The following is a 21,674-nucleotide window of genomic DNA, read 5'->3' as shown; positions in this document are numbered from 1 at the left end:
CCGAAAGATGAGAGGGCGGACGGAAAGGTTCAATGGTGTGTGACGTCAAAAAGACAGGGCGATATGTAGGACTTTAAGCTGGTCTTCTTTTATTGTTAAAAGAATTTTCGACAGAAAATTCATTATGAAAAAAGTGAGTGTACGATGGGAACCAAATTTTCTTTTAAAAAGTGAAATTTGTGAATGCGTTCGTGAAATAATTTTAGTGAAACGAAGGAATTGAGTATAATGGAAACGTCGTCAAACGCGCATCCGGCGAACGGAGATGTCAAACAGCAACAACACTTTATTTTACTATGATGCGCGAAATATTGCGCAATGAAAACCAAAGTCAGCCCTCTTAAATTTCAGAATAATGAGAGGTCAATCAGATATTTTAGTAAAGAATCGTTTTTAATAATGACGAGATGGTTGCAAATCTTTATTATTTATATGTCTCTAGATGCTCTGTAAATTCATGTTCTTAAAACAGGTTTCAGATAAATATGTTCGGCCCTTTGAATAATTCTGAAAATGGACAAGCCCCCCTTCCCCTTTTCATGACAATTTAGTCAAAGCAATCATCATTTAGTCCAAAATTAAACTAAAAACAAGATCAGAACTCAAGCGCGGAGCATATTCCATATTTAAATAATTATTTTATTTGGTTCTTAATTATTTTTCATGCCTTTTTTTCTCTCTTTCAAAAATACATATCATAACACTAAGGTTTGTATATTTGTTTCTTAGTCAGACATCCGAGGAAAACACTTCATTACCATTCACAATTCAAGAGACACTCGCAAGCAACTACCTCAAGGATCAATTCTTGGACCAGTTATCTTTAATATTTTCATTAATGATATTTTTTATTTTGTAAAAAATTCAGACTTGTACAATTATGCAGATGATAATACCTTATCCAAATCTGATCCTATCCTACAAAATGTTATTACTACTCTTGAAAAGGAAAGTGGCACTCTCATCGATTGGTTTTCAGCTAATAAAATGCAGGCAAACCCAGAAAAATTTCAAGCAATAGCACTGGGGAAAAAGACGCATGATAAAAACATTTCTTTAAACTTGAGTGGTACAACTCTTGCCTGTGAGGATGAAGTGAAACTGCTTGGTGTTCCTTTTGATTTTAACTTAAACTTCAATTCTCATATATCAAATATTTTTTTAAAAAAGCAGCTCGACAATTAAATGTGTTAAAACGTGTCGGGAAACATCTTTGTAAACTGGGTAAACTTACCATCTATCACTCCTTTATAATGTCCAACTTTAGTTATTGTCCTCTGGTATGGCATTTTAGCAGTGAACAAAATGGCAAAAAGATAGAAAAAATTCAAGAGCGAGCACTAAGATTCATATATAATGACTACACAAGCAGTTATGACCAGCTACTAGAAAAATCAAACCTCCCTTCACTGAAAATCAGACGTATAAGAGCCATGGCCCTTGAAGTTTTCAAAATTATAAACAATCAAAGCCCACAGTTCCTGCAAGATTTAGTCAAACAGCTAAATTCCACATACCATTTTAGGTATCAAAAGACACTGTTATTACCTAGGCCAAGAACCACTAGGTATGGAAAACAGTCATTCAGCTATGCGGCTGCTACGCTGTGGAATTCTCTACCAAATCATGCTAGGGAACTTTCCACCCTCAGCCAATTTAAAACTTTCATTGAAACAAGGACGGGGGGAAAATGCAAATGTAGTTCCTGCAGAAACCACAGCGTAGGGCTGCATGGCTGATGAGAAAATATTTCTGATATTTATTCATTTAGTTAAGAAACAGTTTTTTTTTTATTTTTGAAATTTTCATTTATTTTTGAAATCTTTCATTTGCTCTACTGATACTACCTCATTTTATTTTATTGTTTTCTAGTGTTTATTTATTATCTATAAATTAAATCTTGTTATTTACTTTAAAAATTTCCTATAATAAGGGCCCTGGGGACTGAAACCTTTGGAGTAACATCATATGATGGCAAAGGTGTAATCTCTCCAGATCCTATTTTCCTACCCTCACAACGATGCATATCTTGCCTATGTAGGTAGGGACTGACCCCATCACAAGGCAGGATGTGTATTGATGAGGAATATAAATTAATTATTTTTAATTTTTTTTTCTTTTTTCTCAATTTGGTTTAGCTATATCTGTGTGAATGTTTAATTTTCTAAACTTTAAATTTATCGTTTTTATTCATTTATTTATTTATTATTATTTTTAATAATACAATTAGTTTTTTTTTTAATCTGACTTTAAGGGTTACACGTAGTGCTTAATTTTTATTACTGTCATATGACTTTTATTTATTTATTTATAATACTCACGTTATATTTTTTTTCTTGTTCCTCTTAATGCAATCATACTGCTTTTCAAGTTTGTCTTTTTTTCTTTAACTTATTTTAAAGAAATTATAAATTCTTAACATTTGTTTACTTCTTAAAATTCGTTTTATCTGCCATATTGTATGTGTATATATGTACATGTGTTTTTGCATGTTAATTTATGTTGTAAATGCTTTCTTGTGATATTTTAACTGTGATAGTCGGTTTAAGAGCTCTACAGAGCTCATGTTTCTTGTTATGTAATGTATACAATGCCGACTTTAAATAAAATTTACTTACTTACTTATGTTTTCTTGATATCGGACCATATAAGATCATCAGGTTCATCAAATCGACTGGATCAATCTTTATTTCTTTGGTAGTAAATGATGTCCCTGATGATCTTCCTACTACAAATAATGTAAATTCACCATGCTTTGAAAATACCTGGTCTCCAAAAACCGCATAGACATTGTCAATCAGAGAGTCAAGCATCTTCTTGATGTCAACTTCAGAGTATTTATGTGTGCAATCAGAATCTGTTTAAACAGAATAATTTTGCAAATGACCAATGACCAGGTAAGTAAATTTACGACTTCCATTTTTATTGAAAAAGCAGCTGCCAATGATATAAAAAAAGCCTGGATTTTAATTTGTCGTGGGGAATTGTTGTGTATAAAGTTGAAAAGTCGTAAGTTTTTAAGCTGTTGAATTTTATAAAGTCTTTTGATTTCAAATTGTCCAAAAGATCTTTAGAGTTTTTTAGTATCCACATCTGATTCACACCACTTCTTGAATATAAAGTTGCACAGTACTCTTTAAGTTTTTCCTTCACTACTGTTTATATCTTAGTGAGGAGTAACGAAAGAGGCTTGGTTGAACATTAACTGGATCATGCCATGTATCTTTTATAGCTCACCTGAGCCGAAGGCTCAAGTGAGCTTTTCTGAACACAGTTTGTCCGGCGTCCGTCTGTACGTCCGTCCGTCCGTCCGTCTGTCTGTCTGTTTGTCTGTAAATTTTTCACATTTTCGACTTCTTCTCAAGAACCGCTGGGCCAATTTCAACCAAACTTGCCACAAAGTATCCTTGGGTAAAGGGAATTCAAGTTTGTTCAAATGAAGGGCCACGCCCTCATTCAAGGGGAGATAATTGGGAATTAATGAAAATTTAGTGGCATATTTTAAAAATCTTCTTTTCAAGAACCACTGGGCCAGGAAAGATGAAACTTATAGGGAAACATCCTCAGGTAGTATAGATTCAAATTTGTTCAAATCATGACCCCCAGGGATAGGGCGGGGCCAAAATGGCCGACCAAACTTTTACATAGAAATATTTGGAAAATTCTTTAAACATCTTCTTCTCAAGAATGACAAAGCCATAATTCATCATATTTACATGGAAGCATGCTCAAGTATTGTAGATTCATATTTGTTCAAATCATGACCCCCAGGGGTAGGGCGGGGCCAAAATGGCCGACCAAAGTTTTTAAAGATGTATATGGGAAAATTCTTTAAAAATCATTTTCTAAAAAATAGCAAACTCATGATTGGTCATGGGACTACTTTTGGATTTAAACTTTACAATAAAAAGCCATTTTCTACTTTTTCCTACCCTTAGTGCTCAGGTGATCGATGTGGCCCATGGGCCTCTTGTTGTAAGGATTCTTATGAAGTTTCGGAATCCAACATATAAGGTTGTTTAAATTCATTGTGGCTCTGTGGAATATTAAAATTATTCAAAACTGACAGGTGATTTTGAATTTCTTCCTTAGAAAGGGAAGTATGAGTATAAGAAGGATTACCACTTGTAGAATTAAATCCACGTTCTTCTAAAATGCAAATCATATAATGAGCCTTTCAAGAAAATGATGTTACCTGTTTTGTTGGCAGGAACCAGTACGTGCTGATCGTGTAATCTATCTAATTCTTTTTTCACTTCTGGTTTATTGAACACAGAAATTACGCTTGCTTTCGTGTGCCAATGAATACTTACATGCTTTATTTATTTGTTCATAAATTTCTTTTCTAAAAATGTTATTTCATCATGGAACTTGAAATACATGATCATAAAATATGTATCGTTTTATAAATCATTAATATCAAACATAAATGTTGTATATATAAAAGAAAATTACTGTGGTTTTATTGTGTGAAAGCTACAATAGCGAAACTCTTCATTTTTTTACCATTTATAATTTACATTAACTTCCGTGTACGCGCAAAATTTGTGTAAAATCTGCTATCCAGGTATTCTAAAGTGACCGTCTCAAAATACAGGTACATTTACTACAGGATTATATAGGAATATACCACTTTATAGCACTTTAAAGCATAATATACAATGTAAATACAATAAACTTTTTGTTCAAGCTCTGACAAATGTATATAATGAGTAATACTATATTGTAAATAATATGTAAAAAACACCGTCTTGTTACCAGATGGGGCATCTCAAAATGAAAACAAAAAAAAATCGCATATTTTCCTGTTTTTATAGAGAACTACAAAATATCATGACAGACACAAGAGAAAGAGGGTATTGGAGATAACGAACAGTATTCAATCTCAAAGCCCATAAAACAATACAAAATAAGAGCAGAGCAAACACGGACCCCCAAGACATCAAAGGTGGGATCAGGTGCCATGGAGGAGTGAGCATCCCCTGCCAACGGGTCACACCCGCCGTGTGCTCCTTGTCATGATCAGGAAATAACGGAAAAAATCCGTCGTCAATTCAATGAAAAATAATGGAGATATTCTTAAATTTCTATGTTTTAAACTTCAAGAGCGTATGTTAATTACCTTTGTTTTTAAAAATATTTTTGTTACTTATTTCTTAAGTTTATCATAACGTCTAAACACACTACAACGACGTCAACCTTCCCATCAATTGCAAAACGGTTAATAAGTCAGTTATTTAAAATGGAAATTTCATTTTAAAACCTGTTTTTTCTTAATTTTGTTTAATTTTATTGAAAAAAGATGCTTTCAAACAGCAACTACACTTTATTTTACTATGATGTGCGAAATATTGCGCAATGAAAACCAAAGTCAGCCCTCTTAAATTTCAGAATAATGAGAGGTCAATCAGATATTTTAGTAAAGAATCGTTTTTAATAATGACGAGATGGTTGCAAATCTTTATTATTTATATGTCTCTAGCTGCTCTGTAAATTCATGTTCTTAAAACAGGTTTCAGATAAATATGTTCGGCCCTTTGAATAATTCTGAAAATGGACAAGCCCCCCTTCCCCTTTTCATGACAATTTAGTCTAAGATATCATCATTTAGTCCAAAATTAAACTAAAAACAAGATCAAAACCCAAGCGCGGAGCATATTCCATATTTTAAATAATTATTTTATTTGGTTCTTAATTATTTTTCATGTCTTTTTTCTCTCTTTCAAAAATACATATCATAACACTAAGGTTTGTAGATTTGTTTCTTACTAAGACATCCGCGGAAAACACTTCATAACCATTCATAATTCATGTTTTCTTGATATCGGACCATATAAGGTCATCAGGTTCATCAAATCGACTGGATCAATCTTCATTTCTTTGGTAGTAAATGATGTCGCTGATGATCTTCCTACTACTAATAATGTAAATTCACCATACGTTGAAAATTATACGGATCTCACATAAAGGTAACTTAAACATATCTTAATCATATTACAACAACATGCAAATACTGTGCATAGTATTAGTTTGGACATGTTTCATAGGTAGGAGGAAGTTTCTTTAAATAAAAATCATCTGAATTTTCGTTTCACACAGGCGTCTCGGTGTCTCGCTTTATGTATTTAGAACAATGCAGGAAATTCGTGTGTTAAAATATAGTGTATGAAAAATACCATGTCATGTGATTTTACTCCATTAGATGAACATTTTGAACCAATATTTAGTCCTTGACTGCTGCAGATTGCTAGTAAAATGAGATTCAACGGGAAATTGTATTCTTTGAATTCACTTTCCCTCTATTTTCTGTTTTCGTGGAATTAATAGCATATTGAAGAAATATTTTATTTTTTTTTTTAGCTTTTTGCAGAGTTGACATGGAAAATATTGTACTTTAAGAGGCAGTCCACTGAAAATCAGGCAATGGGTGGCACATCGCATATCATGGATTTTTTTTTATTTTTTGCATATAGACTTATTAAAGCAAGTGTTTACACATGACAACATCAAAAAAATTTTCAGTGCTCCTCTAGTCCCATTTTTTGGCAATTGCTTAATTTTAAGTGCAAAAAGGTCAACATAGGGTTAAAAAAATTACTACTTTTTTATTTTGTTTTATATGTACCAGTTACGCAAAACCTGGATGTGTCTATCAATCTTATTTATACCATAGACTCTTATCTTTAATTTTAGTAATGAATAAAACTCCAATTTATATTTCTATAGAAAAAAATATGTGGTCCAAAGTTGAGTTTAGCAAGTAACATTTTGAATTCATTATCCAACTTTCATTACGTTATAAAACCCAATACATTTCAATGACAGATTTTTTTTTCTCATGTTATTATGAATACAAAATACAAACTATTGAGTCACTCAATAAAATCAGTGGGCACCCGTATATTGAGAGAAATAAAAGGAGTCAAATTTACCTATGTTTTACAATCTTTCACAATTAAATCGATCCCGACCGGAATTATATAAAGAAGGAAATACTATAATTGTAATGTTAAATTTGGCTCTTTTGTTGTAGTATGGACAAAAAATTACTTGATTTATTTTTTTACATGTCTTATGGGTGGCAGTTGTCTTTAGTTTTATAACTTTACAAATTTTGCATTATTTTCAATCGGGATCGGTTTTATTTCAATCGGGATCGGTTTTTACCGTAAAACTAGAAATATTCTGCATTTAATGTATCAGAAAAAAATATGCTTGTCTTTTATTTCACGTGCAAATATCTTGGGGGTGGGTATGGAATGCCATATACGACAGCCAACTGCTTACTGCCAACTGTCAGCTGCTTACTGCTAACTGAGACACATAATTGAATAATTTTTTTTTATTGATATTTATGTGTATTTTCAAAAAAAGGGGGCGGATCTAGAACATTTTTTCCAATAGGGTCACTCATGTTAAAAAAAATCCAACCAAGAAATTTCTTGACAAGAAAAAAAATGTAAAGACCTTTCCTTATTGTGAATATTTATTTCGGCCGGGGAGAGGGGGTTCTCATGCGTCATACCTTCATGTATATGACATTTTTTATACCAACTTAAAATTTCAGAGGGGTGGTCCGGACCTCTCTCTCTCTAGATCTATGCATGTAAAACTTATCTTATTTGTAAAAACAAAGAGATATAAATGTTTGATCGGCGTTTCCTATGTGGAGGGTCCAAAATCAATTTAAGTTTGTTTAGTTTATACATTAATCCATGACTGTACAAATAAATGCCCATCCCCCACCCCCGGAGACAACAAAACCCTTGAAGAGAGAAAATTTAAAAAAAAAAAAAGATTTGTCGTTTTGCAGATAAAGATGTTTTGAAAATAAATTCATATTTTCCATTATATTCTATAGTTAAAAAATTCCTCAAATTAAATATGTATATCTCTGTGTGTTATAATGTTTCACGTGCAAATATCTTGGGGGTGGGGTGGGCATTTATTTGTACAGTCATGGATTAATGTATAAACTAAACAAACTTAAATTGATTTTGGACCCTCCACATAGGAAACGCCGATCAAACATTTATATCTCTTTGTTTTTACAAATAAGATAAGTTTTACATGCATAGATCTAGGGAGAGAGGTCCGGACCACCCCTCTGAAATTTTAAGTTGGTATAAAAAATGTCATATACATGAAGGTATGACGCATGAGAACCCCCTCTCCCCGGCCGAAATAAATATTCACAATAAGGAAAGGTCTTTACATTTTTTTTCTTGTCAAGAAATTTCTTGGTTGGATTTTTTTTAACATGAGTGACCCTATTGGAAAAAATGTTCTAGATCCGCCCCCTTTTTTTGAAAATACACATAAATATCAATAAAAAAAAATTATTCAAATATGTGTCTCAGTTAGCAGTAAGCAGCTGACAGTTGGCAGTAAGCAGTTGGCTGTCGTATATGGCATTCCATACTGTTCAGTTAGTCAACTGTTTTAAAATTATTTTATCCATGGATTCAAATGTTTATACAAAGTCTTTAAAATACAAATTTTTTTACGTACATGAAGATTACAATCATGTATAACATCTGTTCGATTTCTTGATACTTGGTATTAAAAAATCAAAGTATTTGTACATGCATTATGCAACAAGTGAGAGTAGACAGCTTATCTTTATTAAATATCTTATTTCCAACTAAAGTTTTTTTTTATTCTCTCGTGAATTAAAGAGTTAAATTCTATCACTGGCGAAATTATACTTACACGTACCTGAATGCAGAAAATATTTTCATGTGCACAGTCTCGGCTTTATCCAAGGTTTTTAACCTGTCATCTATAAATGCCGTTTCCCCAATATTTTAATCTTATAAAATTTAATTTTATATTAATAAGAAAATAAGTTATTTGATATGCAGTATCATTATTTAAGAGCCTATAAATCGCAAGCAAAAAGCCTGGACGGGGGGGGGGGGGGGGTCGGGGGGGGGGGGGGGGCAAGGCGGCATATTGAAAAAAATTCCATTAATGGGAAAACATTTAAGAATTGGCCAACATGTTCACATTTTTAAACTTCATATTTCAAAAAAAAAACCAAACAAACAAAAACAATACAAACAAAAAATACGCCCACGAAATTACCTTTCAAAAGGGACTTCTAGCTGAGACGCCGCCCATAAAAAAAATACATTTTATATAAAGATATATGAATATTTAACATGTAGGATAATGCACTCTGAAAAGTAATTGAACAGAAAAAGAGAAATTATTTATTTTTAATCGTTTTATTTGCGCTTTTATGCAAAGAATTAACAACTTCCATGGAAAATTTGTAACTATTTAATTGTGACGCAATATTAGTCAGGTATATGACGTCACTGATACATCAATGGAAACGTGGATTCAACCTGAATAATACTGCCAATCTTAATCTATTATTATATTATTATTAGTATTACGTTTGGGGGCGAACATGAATTCTATTTTGAAAATAAAGTAGTAAGTTTTTGTTAAATAATTTTATTTTGTGTATATATTCTAAATATTTCACTAGGATTTCGATAGTAAGGTGTTAAGCAGATTTACCGATGCCACGGGAGATAACTCTTACATCGCAAAATTTCATAAAAATGTCTATATATTTTGACAGAAAACTACTATCAAAAGTGTTTTGCCCACCAATTTTATTTTTGAAACTGAAAGAGGAAATATTTTTAGATTTAGTTCAGCATGAATTATAGTCCTGTTAAATAAGTATTGGAAATTACAGTTCGTAGTTTCTGACCTAAAATCAATGGTTTATATAGGGGAATTCAAGAACACGAAACAAAACGATATTTTACTAAATAAGCAATTCTAAAACAAATCTTCGGTTACATTATTCCATTTGGACTACATTGATATTGTTTTCGATAAAATTTCAAATATTCGTCACTACCTAATTTTCAGTGGACTGCCCCTTAAATCATAAAACTGAAAATAGTGTTATATCCCTTCATCCCATGGATATCACTAATTGGATATTTTTTCATATTTTACTACTGTCCCAGGTGGGTATGTCGTTGAGTGGTGCAGACATTTTGTTTTCTACAAGTACGTGTAACATATAGAACAATTACATTCAGAATGTTTCAAGGCATACTCTTAATTGAATTGTAAAATTAGAACATTGGATTGTAAAATTAGCAGTCAATAAAAATGCTAAGACATTGAATGTTCAACTTTTTATTAGCTTTATAATTGTAAAATAAAAAGACTGAAACAAAGAAAACATGAAACCAAAAGAAACTCCTACAAATGTCTTACATTTAAGTAATAAATGGATTCCGTCAACAAATTCCTTGCATTCTCATTTCTGTAGCTGTGTATATATTGTGTGTTGATTCTTGTCTGAGAGATTGTTGGTATGAGTATAGAGCAGCCTGGTGATTCCCTGTCACCTGTTGACAGATCCCTAGAATCTGCCACGATATGTCTTTTAACATTGAATGTATAAACTGTCCCTGATCATAGTGAACTAGGGTCTGTAGATCATCTATAGCTGTTTGTACTCTCATTATGTCTACATGTCTGCAGCACAAGATCTCTAGCATGTATATTAGTAGAAAGGGTGGGACAAATATCAAGGATCTTCTGTTCTGTAGAGCAGACTGTTGTTCTGGTATCAATTCACTGATGTAAGGGATGTCATGGTCAAGTATAATATCCCATGCTACGGCCTGTCTCATCTTTGTAGACCAGGACTGTCCCCCTACAGCCTCTGTATACATCTCTGTATCTACATTATTCCTATACATCACATAAGGCTGCGCTAAATTGATCTTGATTGTCTCTACAACTGATAAAGCTTCCTTGTATCTAAGTGTCTTATAAAAATACATAACGATGTATACCATGTCAGTAATATAAGCGAACTTGGATGCTAATTTTAGCATATGACAAGACCTTTTGTCAGCTCTATACCTCAGTTTGTTTTTATTTGTGTAAGTTTCAAAGTGTAATATAAAGGCAGTGCTCTGAAGGATTCTGGCTGTAAGTTTCTGTAGCATTGGGACTTGATAACTTGTCAGGAGGAATGAATTTATCACCTCCTCTATTGTACGTAGATACCCCATACACCTTTGTATGTTCAATTTGCATACAACATCATAGGTCTCTATTTCTCCATAAAGGTCTCTATCAAACTCAGTCTCAGAAATCAGAGTATGGTCATCTGTACAGATGGAGAGTCTTGGATTATGGAGAACATTTATAATACAAGACCTAATGGATGGACTGTGTAGCAGGAATACTAAACCCTTCTCATACAACCCATACAGTTTTATAAATAATCGATGTTGTTTTTCACCATAAATTTTACTTAGAAACATATTGTTATCTGGAATGAAAAAGTTAGGACAGGTCCCCTCATACACCCATTTGAGAATAAGCTTAAAACAGACCCAGAAACACTCCAGGAGATTTTGTGGACACCAGTTTGGTATTATATTTTGTTGGATCGACCAAAAAGCTGATGTCTTCATGTGATAGGAACACAGTAATTTAACATTATCACTTAGTCCATTATTAATTATTTCTTTTAAGACAATTTTAAGTAAGCCGTAAGTGAGGAATTGACAGTGATTCATTGCATACACTAGTTTTTGTTCTGCCAGAGAGAAAGAAATTCTCCATTCATGGTCTACATGACTTCGTCCAATTGCTACAAAGTGACATCCATTTTTTACAATATCATCAACAACGTGGGGCATGGGCCATGAGTGACATCTGTCTATCCATGAGGAGGCAGATGGAGGCCAAAAGTCACAAACTAAACAGTAGGCAGAATCAAAATATAATGTTCCAATTGTTCCACTGACACAAGGTCCATGTTGAGTAGAAGTATTTGACGATGCATAACACATGATCTGTCTGTATATAAAACTAGATATATAATGTCTGTTATTCATTCTAACACAAGCAAACTGAATTTCTATTTTCATGCTTGGTGACAGTAAAAATAATAATGTAAATCCTGGCGGACTATCAGAACAGTCACAGAGGATCAGTGTTTGTCTGAGTGTGTTGTAATTCTGAGACTGGGATAAGTCCCAGATCACACGGTGATTATTTGGCCAGTACATCAAGTCTGCATCTGATCCTTTCAGTCTGAATCCCTCTCTGTGGCTGCCACTGAACATCACAGCTCGGTTATCACTTGTTTTCACATGATTTATCAACATATCCCTTACGTCCACCACATCTCTTCTCATAGCCACCAGTTGTGAGGTCCCCAGTTTATGACACAGTCGCACAAACACTAATTCTGATATGTTTTGTATGGCAAACTTACTAAAATGATGAAAGGGAAATTTATATTCTTGTATAATAAATGTGTAACTTTTGCAAATCAATAATAAAATTATCATTATTTATATTTTAAAAAATTACAAAATTGTAGACAGTGTAAATTTTCTATAAAGATTAATTGATTAAATAATAAAAAGATTTCTTATTATTAATGAACCAAAAAATAAATAATGATTAACTAAATTATTCATTTTTCAAGAAAGCATCTCATTTAATAATAACATACTTCAATTAATACAATGGTGTAAAAAGTTAAATCTAATTTTAGTGTTAACAAAATGCACTGATTCAGATAATTAAGGCATTATTAGTTATATATTGCTTTCTTTAAAACTTACATTTGAAGCTTCTAATGGAGTCCATTTTGAAAAGTGTCAGGTGCTACACAAAGTAGAGAAAAATAAATTTCAATACATCTTTAATTTTACAGTTTCCCAAGAAGAAATCTGTAGGTTCCAAATGATGATGGATTATGATTTAAGCAATGGATACCTGTGGCACAATAGATCTACCATAAACTCTTCAACTATATCCAATTTTTGTGCAGTACTCTCCTTATTTATGTTTATTACTAATTACAAAATGGACCAATCAGAATTGTTAGATTTATTGTTGCTGATTGGTAATGAGAGGTTTAATTTGAAGAATTTAAGAAGCAAATGTTTGATATACTGTTGCTGATAGGAAGTGAGAGGTTTTATAGGGAATATTTAACCAATCGGAATATTTAACCAATCGGAACAGTTATATACTAGCCGATGTAAATTGGTAGTGAGTGGTTTTACATAAATTATCTAACAATCATAACTGTTAAATATCTTGATTATTTATTGTTTTTCGGTGTGCACGGGATACCACTGGGATTATTTGTTTTTGATTGAGTGTTCAATATTGTTATCGGGTATCAGAAAGGCTTTACCCTTATTTATATACTGCTAGAATTTCTAGGGATTTATTTTTAATGTTCCTTTTAAGGTATTCGGCTGAATTTTGATTGAAACCAACATATTTCCATTTCTAATTTTTTTCTCTGTGATAACTGTTTGAAAGTTGTGGGAATTTATTTCTTGATAATTCTGCCGCCGGAATGTAAATTAGGCAGGTCGACAGGTCAGCAGCTAAGGAGGCCTACTACGCATGCAAATCTCGTGCGCATCTGTCCCTGTGTCTGACGCTAAGGAGGCCAAATATGCATGTAAATTTCGTGTGGCTGCCTTTGTGTTTGACGTCAGTGTGCGAGGACTATTGAAATTGGCATGGAAGTCCTCGTGTAATTTAAATCTATTAGTCTACATTTTTAATGTCTAAGTGTTCAATTTTATTTCACAATGAAATGGAAATATAAGGATTCGCCCGTTATGCAAATTATCCCATGTTTCCCACTATTGTTGATGCCCTGGCATACTCTCAAAACTAGACAGTGATTCCTTAATTAATATAAATTCGCTTATGATTATTTTTTCTTTAACTTGTAATTCCTTTGGGATAATATCCATTTGTTTGTAAATATTTCTTTACCTACAGTCATAATATAAACGACATTTGACAGGTTGGTATCTTATATTGATTTTAGTCCAGGTCCTTTTTGTATGGAAAACCATTATTACAACGCTCAGTTAATTCTGATGATGATAAAATTGTTGATCCAGGAACAGTTTATTCAACTTAAATTTATTTCGTGAGTGATTCTTCCTGCAAAATTAGGCGTTAATAAAACCTTGCAAATATAGAGCTATATATGGCCTATCTGAGCTATAAAAAAATAATAATGCCAGATTGCATATTGTTTAGATGATATATAATTATTTACTTTCCAATTAAAGTTTTCACAAATAAAACTCAGTAACCTCTCTTTTGTATAGTTTGACTATATATTGACTTCATACTTTTTCTGTTATTTTAAAGTGGAATCAATAAATAAATCGGTTACTGTTTTAAATTTTTGAAATCCTTGAATTGCAATTGATTTAAATTGTATAATTTACAGAAAAGTCCTATCTTCAAATGAAGTAGTAAAAACAAGTTGGAAAATGGTTTTAATTTTGGTTATCTAAACTTATCAAAAATACGTTATAAATAGTTTTAATGGAATTTGCAGTATCATATCAAAGAAGGATATGGAGATAAGGAACAGTATTTAAAGGAAAATTAAAATGTCACAAGTTGGTAAATATCTCAAAGATCAGTAATGTCATGCTTGATATTTTTGAAGAGATCGCTTAAAATCTCTGTAAGGACTGAATTTGTAAAGATTGATCAGTCCTCAGAAATACAAGGAATTTGTAAACTGTCTAAAGATTGTTTTCCTGTCAAATTCTTAAAGGGACGACCATTTCAGGGTAGGAGTTTTGGTCGGATTTTGCAAAAAAAAAAATCTTCCTGCCACTTGGAAGAAAATAACCATCTGATTTTGAATGCCAATGTCTACCCCTACCTCAATCCCCATCCCTTTATGACGTTAATGAAGAATTGGAAGATTTCCTTATTTCTTTACCCTTTTTCCATTAACTCTCATTTAGCCATTGTATATATTTTATCTCAATATACAAAATAAGAGCAGAGCAAACACGGACCTCCGAAACATCAGAGGTGGGATCAGTTGCCATGGAGGAGTGAGCATCCCCTGCCGACTGTTCACACCCACCGTGTGCTCGTTGTCATGATCAGGAAATAACGGAAAAAAATCCGTCGGCAATTCAGTGTATAAATAATGGACTGAGCAAAGGCAGAGATTCAGCGTAACGAAGATGACCGGAAACAGAGACACAATACAGGAAAAGATAATGATGAGTTGCAGATCGGTGACTGTGTGTACGTAAGAAACTGCTTGGTTACATCACTCATGATCAAAATAATATGAAAAAATAAATAAAAACTAATAAATACATATAGAAATAGATTTCATAATATCACACTATGTCTGCCCGTACAACACATCTCTAAAAAACATTTTGTGAGTTTTATTACCTGGTAGTGACCCACGTGCAACAATTATTATATGATTTAAAGTAAATTTATGAGCAAAACACAGTTAATATTTTGTGTGTATTTGTAACATTATTCTGTATATATATTATTTATAAATGAAAGATTAAAGTATTAAATCAAGATGTCGGACCATTTACTCTGGAACCTGAGAGGAAGTTCCGAGTGTGCCACGAAGTCCTTTTACAACAAACATTGTCCCGTGCAGCCTTTACTTAAAGCAACAGGAGAATTCTATTCAAAATAGAGGATTTCTCTACCTTCTCATTTGGACCAATCTGGGACCATGACTAAAGGACCAGGAACTAAATAAAGACTTTCTTTAAATTACATATATTTTGTAAAATTTTTGGTTAATTTGCTTTTGGTTGAATTTTTTGTTTATTTGTTCTTAAATTTTCTTCTTTTGATTTATATACGTTCATCAGGGTATATAAAAAGCGTCCTCAAACGATTATACCCTAACAAAAAATACTATAGTTAACTATTGACGATTTTGATTTTGATTTACTATAGTTAACTATAGTAAACTATAGCTAACTATAGTAAATCAAAGTGTCAAAGTTTTCGTCAAAGTTTTTCAAAGTGTCAAAGTTTTTGTCAAAGTTTTTCAAAGTGTCAAAGTTTTCGCCAAAGTTTTTCGAAGTGTCAAAATTTTCGATAAAGTTTTTCAAAGTGTCAAAGTTTTCATTAGAGTTTTTCAGTTTGTCAAAGCTTTCGATCAAGTTTTTCAAAGTGTCAAAGTTTTCGATCAAGTTTTCCAAAGTGTCAAAGTGTTAGATAAAGTTTTTCAAAGTGTCAAAGTTTTCGCCAAAAGTTTTCAAATTGTCAAAATTTTCGCCAAAGTTTTTCAAAGTGTCAGAGTTTTTGCCAAAGTTTTTCAAAGTGTCAAAGTTTTTGTCAAAGTTTTTCAAAGTGTCAAAGTTATCACAATAGTAAATCAAAGTTTTCAAAGTGTCAAAGTTATAATTATAGTTAACTATAGTATACAGTTATGGAATGGGTACGAGGGAAATAGCAAATTTATGGTTCCCCGAGGAAGGAAATAGTTTCCTGCCGAGGGAAAACATAAATTTGCTATTTCCCGAGTTCCCATTTCATAACTGTTTTATTATACTGAAACAATCATAGGCGATTCCATATTTTTCTAACCATATATTCCGACATTTAAAAAAACACTGTAGACGCATAATTACAAACGCATGCGGTTTTACACATTGTATGATAAGTAATAAATCGTGTCCTAAAACAATTTAATTGTTTTTAAAAAGTATTTTCACTGACATTTCGAAGAATTATCGTTGTCTCCATTTTGCTGGAATCCAAGTATGATTTTGACATCGCATGTCGAAATGTTTTGACGTCATAGTTACATTGCTAATAACATGACATCACAGACTCGAGATGTCTTGAACGCTTCGCCCACTGAACACCTTGATTGGTTAAAATTAATAATAAATATTCATGAGGGAGTAGTCCCAGGGAGTTGCTCTGATTTTCCAGGGAGTAGTCTTCAGTTAAGTGCAGTAGTCTCTTCTCGGGGAAATAGACAGTTTTATGGTATGAATTTTATATAGAGTAATTACAGTCGAGGTATAATAATTAACTATAGTTCACTAGAGTAAAGTTTGTTAGGGCAGAACCTCCGAAATAATGACTTTAAATGAGATTGCTGATATTCTTGTTTCATCAACGTCTTTGTGAATAATTTACTCGTTTAAGACATTGTACATACGTAGCTATTGAACATGCTCTAGCGTTTAAGAAATTGTTCATACGTAGAGCATGCTCTTGCGTATCGCATCAACGGAGAGATATAAACACCACATGCAGGTGATGAAGGTATATCGCTGCATAAGTTAGGGATATTGATGATCGAAATGTGAAGTCATCACGTTTATCATAGAGCTTGGTTGTTAGATTACCATTGACGTCTTTTTCAAGTAAAATATCCAAATGAAACAATTGTGTCAGACTCTGTTGCTTATTTCAAGCTCATTGTATATTGTATTGACATAAGAATGGAAATTACCATTCTCAATTTACAAAACGTCGTCGATGTATCTTAATGTGGAGTTGAAGGACACAAGAAGTGTTTTTTTTCTTTTCACATGCAAAATTTTGCACAAATTCTGCTTCATATGAAGACAAAAATCTGCTAATAAGGGGGTACAGTTCGTACCCATGTGGATTCTATGGAAGACCTGAAAAAGAATCAGAAACTCAAGCATCATCTTTTTAATGTAAAAGATCGGCTATTCATTAAACAGATACTCTTATGACCTACCTTTCGCATCTTTAAAAAAAAAAATGCTTAAATGCCATTAAGACAAGGTTCATGTCTTTGAAATGCTACTTTTCATCATAAATTATTATTCCGTTTTTTGCTTTACTCTATATATATCTTTCACACTTGGACAATATAGGGCAGCTCTTTTGCAAAAAAAAAAAATTAACTCAACACGAAAATAACAGACTGAAATAAAGCACATATAAGTTGACCATGAAGAATCCGACATTCACCCTACCGACGCACACACCGCCCTTCACATGCTAGTGTCCCTCACAGCATATATGTGACCATTAAAAGGGTATCTTTTATCCATTTTGTATCTCCATACATGGCACAGGTTTAAATGTAAAGTAGTTAGAAGTAAATCGTCAACTGTAAAAGTCATCGTCTTCGCAAAAGTCCAGAAATGTCACAACAGCCGTCGTGCTTTGTTCAGTCAGACACAGCAAATTTTTTTTTTCTGTTTACATTTTTTTATCTATAAATATAATCAATAAAAACAAAATATACAACATATTTTTACAAAAATTATCCACAATGAATATCACTTTAAGTCTCTAGTCTGTTTATATCCATCCCAGTGTACCACGTGACCGCGTCCTGACACTCCCCGTTTTAAGACAGACTCCCGTCAACTGGTTCACAGTGGGTTTTCGGTCTAGGTGACGCTGGTACCAAGTGTCCACACAAAATGACTGGAATATAGCTGGAGTATGACTTGAATATATATGGAATATGTCTGTAACCTTAAATTAAATTATATTTTAAGTCGCAAATTACGTATACTAAAAAACAAAAGTCAACTTTGACTACAATTGCAATTATGGCACACCATACATTACAGTACCGGTAAATCTAACCGAGCACCATTATAAGACAACGTCAAGAATACACAATATCTTAACAAAAGTGGTTTTAACAATCGAACCCACAACACCGACTTTATAAGCGGCAAAACAAAATAACCTACGTGCGTACGTAACTTAGTGCATTGCACAAAAAAAGAACAATACACGCATGAGTAATTCTACTCAGCAAAACTTGTTTACGTAAACAGTAACGAAAAACATCACTTAACTCAATTTTTTATATAACTTTACATCTTGAATGTAGTACTTAAAACTTATAATTGAAATAAAAAGAAAAAGTAAACTTACCCCTTATGGCGAAATGGTTACCGTTAAAAACCTACTTATCTAAACATCTTGGATTGTAGTATCTCAAGCATGTAAAAATCTATCAAAACGTGGACCCCCGGCTATGTGGTAAATACCTCCTAATACAATAGGTCGTAACTGACCAATGCCTGCAAAACTTACCTCGAGGTTTAATAAAGGTAACAATATATAGAGGTCCAATAAAGGGTTAATAAAATAAAAACCATAAACAGAATGTAAATACAATTATAATTAAATATTGATTATGACAAAATCTCCCCAACATAATAAAGTTAAAAAAAACACAATTAATATGGCATAAAATTATATACATATCTAAATTCTGCTTAGACAATCAGCTTCTACATTTTTAGAACTCTTGATTGAAATAATGCAAAACCTGAAAGGTTGCAGAAGTAATGCCAAACGCATAAGACGTGCAATAGACACTTTGGCTTTGGTAAGATATAATAGTGGTTGATGATCTGTTTCTGGTAGAAATTCCTTACCGTACAAATATCTGCGGACAGGTTATCGCATAGCACCCTTTCTCGATTGTAGAGTAATTTACCTGATATTTGGAAAGTTTTTTGCTAGTGTATGCGACAGGTTTTTTACACCATCTTCTTCCTGCATTAAAACTACCCCAACGCCTCGATCTGACGCATCAGTCTGTAAAGCAAAGTTTTTTTACAAATTAAGTAGTTTAAGAACTGGTGTTACCGTTAAAGCGGTCTTGAGAGTGACGAATGCATTTTCCTTCGGCTCTCTCCGACTCACTTTGTTCGGCTGGCCTTTCTTGGTAAGATTTAAAAATGGCGAAGCAACAGCTGAGAAATTGAATGAATTTGCGATAGAATCCTACCAGACCTAAAAATGATCATACTTGCTTCTTCGTTGAAGGTTGGGTAAAGTTGTGAATGGCAGAAACTTTGTCAGGTAGAGGTCTAAGTTCTTCATTTCCAGCAATATGACACTCAAGACTCCGGTAACCAATAAAACATTTACTTGGTTTCACAGTCAAATTTGCAGCACGAAGTCTTTACAGACGTTCCCGATTCACCTTGATGTGTTCCTGAAAAGTTCGAGTGTACACAATCAAATCGTCTATAAAGTTATCAACACACTGCAGTCCATCTAAGAGCTTTCGCATCAGGCGACTGAAACTTGCAGAAGCGTTGATCAAGCCAAATGGCATCACCCTGAATTGAAACAAACCCGATGGTGTTTGGAAATCGGTGATCTCCTTCGATGCATCATCCAATGGCAGCTGCCAGTATCCCTTAGATAGATCAAATTTTTACACGTATTTAAAGCTAGATGATTGCACATAAATATCATAAGCATTTGGAATGGTTTCTGCATCGAAAACAGTTACTTTATTAATTGCTCGAAAATCGATACAAAACCTGTTCGAACCGTCTTTCTTTTTCACGATGACTATCGGTGAACTGTATGGACTCGTCGAAGGCTCGATCACATCGGCTTTCACCATCTTCCTTACCCCGTCACAAACAATGTCTTTTGAAGTAAACGGCAGAAGATAAGGCTTGGTGCGTGTAGGCTTTTCATTAGTCAACTTTATATGATGAACTCCGAGATTCGTCAAACCAGGTACATCTGATAAAACATCTGAAACATTCTCTAGTAATGTCTTGACATCTGCTTTTTCATTATCAGTTAGTTCATCACTTACTTTCACATCTACCGGTCCCTCCTTTTTTGTTTCTACTGGAGAATCACACAACACCTCGTCATCGCTCTCTCTGTCATCATCTACATCGAGTACTGCAGCGCCTACAATACCTTCATTACTCTCATTTTCTCTAGATCTGTCAAAGTACATCTTCAACATGTTTGCATGAAATGTTTAGATTTTTCCATTCACGTTAATTCTGTAATTAACTTTTCCAAGTCACTCTATAATTAATTCTGGACCTTTCCACTGCATTGTAATTTGTTACTGGCAGGTGGTATAAGAATAAGAACTTTCTGACCTTTTGACATTTGTCTATTTCTTGCTCCTTTGTTTGTAATACTTCTGGTATTTTTCTGACGACTTCTGTAGATTCACTATCGCCATTCTGCCCGTAGCTTCTAGTCGTTCCTTCAAATCAACATCATATTGGTATGTAGTTCTAACCTCTGCATCTATGCTTCTTCTTTAGTCTACAACTCTCTCCTCTAACTTCTTGTCCGTAGACCAATTCCAACGGTGAGAATCCTAGACTCTCCTGTGGTGCATCACGGTAAGCAAACAATGAGGCTGATAGATACTTTTCCCAATCAGTAGGTCGTTCCGCACATAGCCGTCGGAGTATCTGCTTCAATGTACAGTTAAACCGCTCGACCAGTCCATTGCACATGAGGTGGTACGGTGTCGTTGTTAACTGTCGTATAGAAAGTAAACGAATAACCTCTGTCATCAGCTCGTATGTAAATTGTGACCCAATATCCGTGAGCATTTCCTTTGGTACTCCTACTCTAAAAAATACATCTGCCAGGGCCTCAGCGACTCGTTCAGTGTCAATTCCCTTTAAAGCAATTGCCTCTGGGTAACGGGTAGCAAAGTCAACAATAGTCAAAATGTAACGATTGCCCTTACTGGTTGTTGGCTGGATAGGTCCTACCAAGTCGACAGCTACACGTCTGAACGGTACCTCAATAATAGGCATATTTCCGAGAGGAACCTTTGTAGCCCTGCCTTTCGGAAAAGAACGTTGACAGATGTCGCATGATCTGCAGAATCGACATACGTCCGCTTGAACTCCCGGCCAATAAAATTCTGCAAGGACTTTGCTGGTTGTCCTGGAAGTACCTAGGTGACCTGTCATAATAGATTCATGAGCAAGCGAAAGAACCTAAGTCCTATATTTCTTCGGTACTACTACATGTAGCTGTGTAAAACGTTTTACCATTCTGATGTTTATCTGACTAGAAGACAC

At 33.5% G+C, this 21,674-nt stretch overlaps 1 protein-coding gene across 1 annotated transcript; it reads right to left on the bottom strand.

Moving 5' to 3' along the window:
* Positions 1-10,274: 10,274 nt before the first annotated feature.
* Positions 10,275-20,584, bottom strand: LOC134262520 (uncharacterized). The gene is made up of 4 exons (XM_062744920.1): positions 20,234-20,584; positions 19,793-20,011; positions 19,301-19,401; positions 10,275-12,276 (listed from the first exon to the last, which is right to left on the bottom strand). Exons 1-4 carry the CDS (start codon positions 20,582-20,584, stop codon positions 10,275-10,277), a joined length of 2,673 nt encoding a protein of 890 aa, XP_062600904.1.
* Between the last annotated feature and the right edge of the window lie 1,090 nt (positions 20,585-21,674).

Source organism: Saccostrea cucullata, unplaced genomic scaffold, assembly GCF_032062105.1.
Source record: "Saccostrea cucullata isolate Sc308-1 unplaced genomic scaffold, CSIRO_AGI_Scuc_v1 ctg1063, whole genome shotgun sequence".
NCBI classification, from domain to species: domain Eukaryota; kingdom Metazoa; phylum Mollusca; class Bivalvia; order Ostreida; family Ostreidae; genus Saccostrea; species Saccostrea cuccullata.
Note: the sequence above shows the minus strand (reverse complement) of the source record. Positions and strands in the feature narration are given on the sequence as shown.